This window comes from Cucurbita pepo, chromosome 7, assembly GCF_057944985.1.
Source record: "Cucurbita pepo subsp. pepo isolate OVF chromosome 7, ASM5794498v1, whole genome shotgun sequence".
In the NCBI taxonomy this organism is placed as follows: domain Eukaryota; kingdom Viridiplantae; phylum Streptophyta; class Magnoliopsida; order Cucurbitales; family Cucurbitaceae; genus Cucurbita; species Cucurbita pepo.
The window spans coordinates 8,128,033-8,136,652 of NC_141804.1; the positions used below are offsets into that span (position 1 = coordinate 8,128,033).

Below are 8,620 nucleotides of genomic sequence, written 5' to 3' on the forward strand. Positions count from 1 at the left end.
GATCAAAAGATCGAGAAATTTCTATTGAAACAAGTGCTATACGAGAATAAATAGTCAATCTGAATTTGTAACTTATTATATATTATTCGTTGGTAGAACGGAAAGAATTAGGCAAAGAGAGACCCACTGGGTAAGGAACACAGGAAGATTGAACGGGTAGAAGAAAGTAATTTTTTTGTTAGACGTATAAAATTAGCTAAACATTTTATTTGAACAAATATAGAACCTGAATGAGTAGTTTTATGTCTCTATTACCCGTTCTTCCTCCCAAATGACCAAATGAGTGTGTTATGTCTATTACCTGTTCTTGCTCCCGAATGAGTGGTGCTATGTCTATTCTTGTTCTTCATCTCGAGTCCCGACTCGATCATTCAAATAAATGAAAGTAAACTAAATCTTTCAGAACAATCAAAGAAGAAATTCTTAGCCCATGAATTGAATTTAGGCATATGAGCTTCCAAACTCAATCTTTTCAACACTTGGAAGTTCATAATAGAAAATGTGCATTAGTTAGTGTAGACGTTTATAAAATGCAGCTAAACATGTAAAGTTACATAAAGATCTTTTAACATCAAATAAATCTTTCTAAATTGGGAGAGTGTGTGATTATCTTGAATCAGTTCAAACCAAAAGCTCAAAATCAAAAGGAAATGAGATCATTGTCTTTTGATGAATCTGGCTTCTTCGGTTCCTGTCCCCGATCAGATGCACTTCCACCTTTCTTCCCAAATATCATCTCATCAAGATCATCCATCATTTCATCACTGCTTCCGCCGCCAGACCGGCTGCCGGAAGTGGCAGCTTTTCTGACCAGAGCATCTTCTTCCTTGGCGTGACTCGGAGATTCATCAGGTTCCCCAGCAATGGGTATCATGGCAGGTTCTTGTTCACGTGGAGAAGTTGTTGAGGGCTTCTTCAGATCTTCGTACTTGGAAAGGACTTTCTGAATTTCGTCATTCACATTCAATGCCTCGAAAAGAAGGGCCTCGTTGTCTTCAGCGGTCTCGATAATTCTTTGGATGGCCGATCGTGATTGGCGACATTGTAGTACGAGTGTCCTGGTCAGATCATCCTGCATAGGGAAACAAACAACGTAGTTTCATTCAGGTTCGTTCCATTGTTCATGATTGAATCGAAAAATAATCAGCTTGAACATCTAACAGGTTCTATGATGTCTCGAGATCATGGATTACGATCAAACCTTCCACGAGCAACATAAGGAGAATCCCATGGGTCACAGCCACTCCTTTTTAGGAAACTTATGCATTCAAAACAAAAATAAGGAGTCCAAGTCCTAATGAACTAATATACCAAAATCTCTACTCCCAAGTCCGATTTAACAAAATTTCTTGCAAATCTGATAATCAAAAGACAACGAACATTCCCTAATTCTCATGGTAATGCCAAAAGGAACCCAGACAGTGAATATCGTCGGACACAACGTTTTCACGATGATTCTCATTGCAGGATAGTCGAGTTCCAATTCAGATTTTGAAGGAGCCTAATATTATAGTTCTGACCAACTTCAATTTTCAGACACAGTAACCAATCCCTTCATAAGCATGAGCCTCAATAAAAGTTGAAGAGTTGCAAGGTTCAAAGTTCAGGAGAAAGGGAGGGGGGGAAAATTGGTAATATTGGTTATACAAATGGCAGTTGTAACGGCCCATGTCCACCACTAGCAGATATTGTCCTCTTTGAATTTTTCCTTTCGGGCTTCCCCTCAAGGTTTTTAAAACGCGTCTACTAGGGAGAGGTTTCCACACCCTTATAAGGGGTGTTTCGTTCTCCTCCCCAACCGATGTAGGATCTTACAGCAGTTGAGTACCATCTTAAATAAATCCAAATATTAGGATATGACCATGAAAATGGTCGTGTTTCAGATCAGATGCGAAAGTTCACCGAGTTTTCGATGCCAGACCATCAATAGTTCCAAGCATCCAATTGTATCATATATTGAAAAGTTTAAAGCATATGCATATTGAGTGTGAGAAAGAGAAACTCAGAACACTATGAAGGAGATGCATTACCTCCGAAGTATCCTGAGCGGGTGATGAGGATAACACTGTTGAGAGAAGCTCAATGCCGTTCCTTGCAACGTCAAATGCTTCCTTTGTTTCTTCAGCTGTAAAGGTTTGCACGGGAATATCGTGATGAAACTGTTCGATATGACTGGCTTCTGTCTCCGTAGCAGAAATTGTGCGAGGAGGAGTGAAAATGGGTGCAAGACTCTCGTTGTCCCGACCAGGGAATCGAATGCCTCTTGATTTTAAACTCTGATAAATGCAAACATAAGTAACTGTAATAACTAATAAAGTTTTCTCTCAATCCACAGGGAAAGCATCTAAAAGAAAAACTAGCAAAATAATTTCCAAATTGTTACTCTCCAACTTCTCTAGCAAGACAGATGGTTCGTGTTTCCATATTATTAGCTATGACCTATGGCGCATAAAAGATTCGAAACGGATGGTTAAGTTTAAATGCTAAACTATTGCTGATTGATGATTGGACATCAAAGATCTTGGAAATTATTACTTTAAAAGGCTATGAATATGACAATTAATACGTCTTTGAACTGAAAATTAACATATCTAGAAACTTTCTCCCTTGAACCATTAGAACAAAAATTTCCTTGTGTAAAGAAACTGCCTTTTAGCATGAGGAAACAATCTTAATTCTGCAGAGAGAATACAAATTAAATAATCGCAGATTTCAAAAGAAAACAAATTAAGCATTCGAGAACAGATCATTAGAAACCTGATTCACAAATGGGTTGCCTTATCCAGCATCCATCAAGGCGCCATAACTTAAGGGATAACAATAACATACAAAAGATTTTCCTAATACGAGACCAAGGATTGCCCAAGCAAAAAACTTTTAGCTCAATCTGTCCGACATAAGTTACAGTTCGTGCTATCCTGTTTACGGGGCAACTACATGCAATTTGACGCGATAAGCTTACAAATCAGCAGTAGTGAAAAGGACACAATCAAGTTCTTGCACTTAGTAATCCACTTCAAAGGACTAAAAACACAAATTATAGCGAATCAATGGAGTTATGTCTGATGGGTGTGCTTAAAAGGAAAGAGGGTTATTTTTGGAGTTTATGATGAGGAAGGTTTGTTTGAAGACAAGAGAGTTCTTTGCGAATTGCAGGAATCTTACATCTTGTAATGGATCAGGCTTGCCACTTACTTCAGGGGTTTCTTTTTTAGGGGATGGATTGAATGATATCAACTTTTGTTTATTTATTTATTAGGATCCAGGGGTCGTCTCATTTATAACTGGTATTTGATATCAAAGAGGAAGGCCACATGTTCATGTCACCCTGGTCCACCTGGGAGGGGGATTTTTCTAAAGCAAAGGAGAATGATGTGGATGTTGCCACTTGAACAAGGGAGTGAGCGTTTCTTCGTCAGGTGCAACTGGGTGAATTTGTAAGGAATTCCTCCAAAGATGGGCCCACATATACTAGGATCTAAGGCTTGCTCCTTGATGGTGTATGAGAGTAGATTGAGCTTTACAAACCATTCAGCACCTTCTATCCTACGCTTCTCAGCAAAGAATGACAAGCATTCGTATCAAAAACATCATAAATCAATTTGATCTATCTAAAGGTTGCCAATAAAAGGTGCTGTGAAAATTTTCACGGCATTTACCTCAAATCCCTTCCAATGGACTGGGATATGGTTAGACTTCAAGTTCCAGATCTTATTTAGACCATAGATATCATGTTCTCATTATCTGCCCTAAACAATATTGCGCACATTGTACACAAGAAGAGGCACTACCTTTAAACTTAGCTTCACCATTTGATCTACCAAAGCAAATATTTATACTTAAAGAAATTAAAGACACTTTTAACCTAGAATTTTACGTTCAAAGGATTGTTATACTTGAGCAACTCAACCAAATGAAGGAATTACAAGAAAGCCTCCAACTAAGAAAAATTGCATTTGGAGAATAGTTACAAAAGGTTCTAGAAGCTTCATATATTTTGCAAGATCCCCCTCAACACTACTCTATGGACTTCCCTCAAAAGTAGAGTTAAGAAGTACTAGCTTCCTGGTTTGTGCAGTAGCCAAACCACTCCACATGCACAACTTTTATTTACGAAGCACGAGAATCCTATTTGTGCAGTCGTCAAACCACTTCAAGTCGATTAAGATGACATATGCTAAAATACCCTCTATTGATGATACACGACAAAGAAGTGGTTGCCATATCTATTCGTTCAAGGGGATAACCAGATGAAAAAAAAAATGATTTCATATATTAATAATTTCAAAACCTCCTTTTGGAACAAAAATCCAGTTTTTGGAATACTGTTGCTTGGGGAACTCCACTATTCAAAATAATTTAGAATTGTTGAATAAAAATTTAATGTGTCTACACAATTCTCAGTTTCCCATTTCAATTTATTTAATTATGGTTGCTTTGGAAACAGTCTATAAGCTTTCTATATAATAAGTGCAATCTTTTCTACTGTCCTACATACTTCATCTGTACCCAAAAACAAAAGAAATTCAAATCCAAGACAAAATCAGACCAACCTTAATACTAACACTAAAACCGTCCCTACTCAATCCGAAATACATTTGAAGGAAATACAACAAGCATACATCAGCATGAGAGTAATTATAAAAGCATTTGGAAAGAACACACCATGAAGCTACTTCCCTTTTAATTAAATCAAGCCTTTCCTCCCAAGATAAGCTTGTCCCGCATACTTCTTATGTCCAAGCGTTAAACATAGTTTGTTGCCAAGTTACCACAATTTGACTCGAGTTTCTTAAACAATATTGTGACAGTAAATATATGCTTAGTATCTATCATTCTATGTGCAAACTTAGAAAATTTCAACGCCAATTGATGAAAGTTTCCTTTTAAGAAGAAAGAAAGAAGGAGAAAAAAAAAATGTCCTTCAGAACTAATAAATCCACTTAGATTATGCCAAAGCCCTATATATTTTTCATAACCAAATTCCAGATATTTAGCAAAGAAAGAGAGTAGTGAAATATGTGGATACCTTGTACGTTTCTTCATAAACAGGCAAATAGCGAAGTTCACCGGTTGATTCCCCCCATGCTTCAATCAACATTAAAGCTTTGTTCCGATTATTGACAACAATTTGCGGATCATCAATTAGCTTCACCATCTCATCAAGAACTCTCTCCGCTGCCACCTCGGAGAAACACTTCTCACAATTTTTAACACACGTCTCAAGCAGAACCAATGCCAAATACTGGATCCTGGGGCTTTTTACCATTATTCGTTTTTTAATCCCACGAATCAAGTCTATGCTGTTGATTTTTTCAGAATTAACCATGTCACAGATTTCAAGATTCAGGGCCCAATCTGGCTCTTCCAGTGTCTCTGATGTGGCATCTTCAACAAGTTTATCGTCCGGGTTAGGACCTTGAAAGAGTTCCTTCATTTTGAAACTCATAGAGCTGACACCTGCACTCATCTTCCGGCTCATCTCTGTCCCACTAATCTTTAGGCGTTCACCCAAGGCACTAACTTTATCCATCAAATTGTCACTCATATTTGCAACCGAACAAAATCAAGACAAATCCTAAAGAGAATCCCTGGAAACACAAAACTCTTGAAAAATCAGAAGAAGTTCAGTTAAGAAAAATGTCAAAATAACAACAGCAGCATTAGCCCTTCATTTTTGGAGAAAATTGGATCTTTTGTGGAAGTTCAAGAAGTTTTTAAGCATTTCTCCTTTCTATATACATCCCTCTTGAAAATGTGTGAATTTTATCTTCCAATGCTCTCTTCGAGATTTATTTTCAACATTTCCTATGGAGTCTGGAGGTTTCAAAAGTATAATCCAAGTTCTATGAGCAGTTCGATACTAATTCTCCTAATTCAATTTGATGAATTAGTTTTTTGTTACATTTTAAAGTTCATCATTTGTTATGAGTTTCGTACGCTTTGAGCAAAAGTTGTCTCTCATTTAAAAACAACAACTGCAGCATTCTATACCAGGAGGAAATTCATGTCAGTAGAACATACAACATGGAATACGTTTCAAATGATTGTCATTTTCTTGGCAAGCCGAAAAAGTATACGAGCGAAATCCAAAACTTCGGCGACCCGAATCTAGAAAACCTAGAAGCTAAAAGGTAAGAGAAAACACATCATCCCTTCTTTTATCATTGAAAGTGGCTTAAATTATTGCTACAAAAATCTCTAAAATCTCTTAACCTACCAATAAATATCCAAAATTGAAAACCAAACGAAAATTCTTAAAATCTTCGTTTGTGATCTACATCCATGAAACAGAAAACTCTAAACACAAATGCAATCTTAGCAGTTCCTCAAAAAGAAAACTAAAAATCTCTCCGTCTCGAAGAAACCAAAAAATTGAAAAGGCATAAAACATAGCATGCACGATGAGCCATCAAAAGCCTACTTCAATCCTCTAAATCCAAACAAATTTTCAACAACCCGTTCAAAAAAAATCACAACAGCCCATTTCCTCAAACGGCAATCGAGCTCCCAACACCGACCGCCAAATTCCCCCAAATTTTATCAAGAAAAAGCCACTAAAACATGAGATTCTCTTCGAGGAACCCCTCACATACCTTTTCCCCAAAACGTTACAGGCTATCAGGAAGAATCAACCAACCGATCAGATCAAATCCCTCAAAAACACATACGATCTCTCGAATAGAACAAATTCTAGAGCAAATAGAAGAAACAATAGAAAAATGTATTGCCTAAAAGAGGAAAATCATGCGTACCCTTGAAGTTTTGGATGAGACGACGTTGCAACGACTCCTCGCAGTACAGCTTTCTTTTTCAGTTTCTCTCGCTGGCGTTGTCAATGGTTCCTGAAACTATATATATATATATAGTTAGACGAACACGACTCTCCACAATGGTATGATATTGTACACTTTCGGCTCCATCCACCTCCCCTTAATCGAAGAAAGGAGTCTTAGTCTTAGTCTTTTTTTTTTTTGAGTCCTTTGTTCGATATTTGAGGAGTTACCAATCTATTGGCACGACTAAGTTTAGGGCATGGTTCTGATACCATGTTAGACGAACACGACTCTCCACAATGGTATGACATTGTCCACTTTGAGCCTAAGCTCTCGTGGCTTTGCTTTGAGCTTCCCCAAAAGGCCTCGTACCAATGGAGTTAGTATTTCTCACTTATAAACTCTGATCATCCCCTAAATTAGCCGATGTGGGACTTCCATCCTCCAATATATATACTTCTCCCGGAGGAATTTGTATCCATTAAGTGTAAAACTAAATATGGAGCAATTCCTATGATTGTTCGGTTGGTCGGCCAAGTTTATTTGGTGTAATCAATTATGAATTTGTTAAATTCTATTTTGCTTTTGAAGTTCAAAATATCTATACTTGGACTCCTTTGGACCTTAGCCTCTTAGAGGGGAAGGAATAGAGGATTTTTAATTCATAACATTGTGAATTATATATGAGATTTGGGACCCACTTTGAACGGGTTGAGAAAAGATGTTCATTTAATTCACAAGGTTGGGGACCCACTTCGAACGGATGGATAAGAGTTGTTTGTTCATTTAACTTGTAAGATCAGGGACCCGCTTTGAATAGGTAGAGAAGAGATGTTCGTTTAACTCGTAAGGTCAGGAACCCATTTTGAACGGGTAGAGAAGAGCTATTCATTTAACTCGTAATAAGGTCAATGACCCACTTTTAAACTGGTAGAGAAGAGATGTTCATTTAGTTCGTACAGTCAAGGACCCATTGTGAACGGGTAGAGAAGAGATGTTCGTTTAGCTCGTAAAATTAGGGACCCACTCTGAACGAGTAGAAAATAGATATTCATTCAACTCGAAAGGTCAACGACCCACTTTAAATGGGTAGAGAAGAGATGTACGTATAACTCGTAAGGTTAGGGACTCACTTTGAACGGGTAGATACGAGATGTTAGTTTAACTCGTAAGGTCAGGGAGCCACTTTAAACGGGTAGATATGAGATGTTCGTTTAACCCGTAAGGTCAGGGACTCGCTTTAAACTAGTAGAGAAGAGATATTCGTTTAACTCGTAAGGTCAGTGACCCACTTTAAACGGGTAGAGAAGAGTTGCTCATTTAACTTGTAAGGTCAGGAACCCATTTTGAACGGGTAAAGAAGAGTTGCTCATTTAACTCGTAAGGTCAGGAACCCATTTTGAACGGGTAAAGAAGAGTTGCTCATTTAACTCGTAAGGTCAGGAACCCATTTTGAACGGGTAAAGAAGAGTTGTTCGTTTAACTTGTAAGGTTAGGGACCCGCGTTAAACAGGTAGAGAAAAGATGTTCATTTAACTCGTAAGGTCAGGGATCCACTTTAAACGGGTAGAAGAGAGATGTTTGTTTAAGTCGTAAGGTCAGAGACCCACTTTAAATGGGTAGAGAAGAGATGTTTGTTTAACTTGTAAGATTAGGGACTCACTCTTAACAAGTAGAAAAGAGATTCAACTCGTAAGGTCAAGGACTCACTTTGAACGGGTAGAGAAGAGATATACGTTTAACTTGTAAGGTCAGGGACTCACTTTGAACGGATAGATATGAGAAGTTCATTTAACTTGTAAGGTAAGGGATCCACTTTAAACGGGTAGAGAAGAGGTGTTTGT

General features: G+C 37.8%; 1 protein-coding gene across 2 annotated transcripts; it reads right to left on the reverse strand.

The window, feature by feature from the left end:
• Positions 1-413: 413 nt before the first annotated feature.
• LOC111798514 (TOM1-like protein 1) lies at positions 414-6,887 on the reverse strand. Of its 2 annotated transcripts, none has more exons than XM_023681715.2 (4): positions 6,756-6,887; positions 5,030-5,591; positions 2,031-2,276; positions 414-1,072 (listed from the first exon to the last, which is right to left on the reverse strand). In XM_023681715.2, the coding sequence occupies exons 2-4, from the start codon at positions 5,546-5,548 to the stop codon at positions 641-643; spliced, it is 1,197 nt and encodes a 398-aa protein (XP_023537483.2). In that variant the 5' UTR covers positions 5,549-5,591; positions 6,756-6,887; the 3' UTR covers positions 414-640. The 2 variants fall into 2 exon arrangements, with proteins under 2 accessions (XP_023537483.2, XP_023537484.2); XM_023681716.2 differs by lacking the exon at positions 6,756-6,887 and adding an exon at positions 6,597-6,749.
• Between the last annotated feature and the right edge of the window lie 1,733 nt (positions 6,888-8,620).

Coding starts and splice junctions, on each gene's coding strand:
- LOC111798514 (XM_023681715.2), bottom strand. CDS start 5,548: ATGAGTGACAATTTGATGGATAAAGTTAGTGCCTTGGGTGAACGCCTA. Junction 2,277..5,029: donor TTTATGAAGAAACGTACAAG/GTATCCACATAT, acceptor TGCATTTATCAG/AGTTTAAAATCAAGAGGCAT. Junction 1,073..2,030: donor CCGCTCAGGATACTTCGGAG/GTAATGCATCTC, acceptor TTCCCTATGCAG/GATGATCTGACCAGGACACT.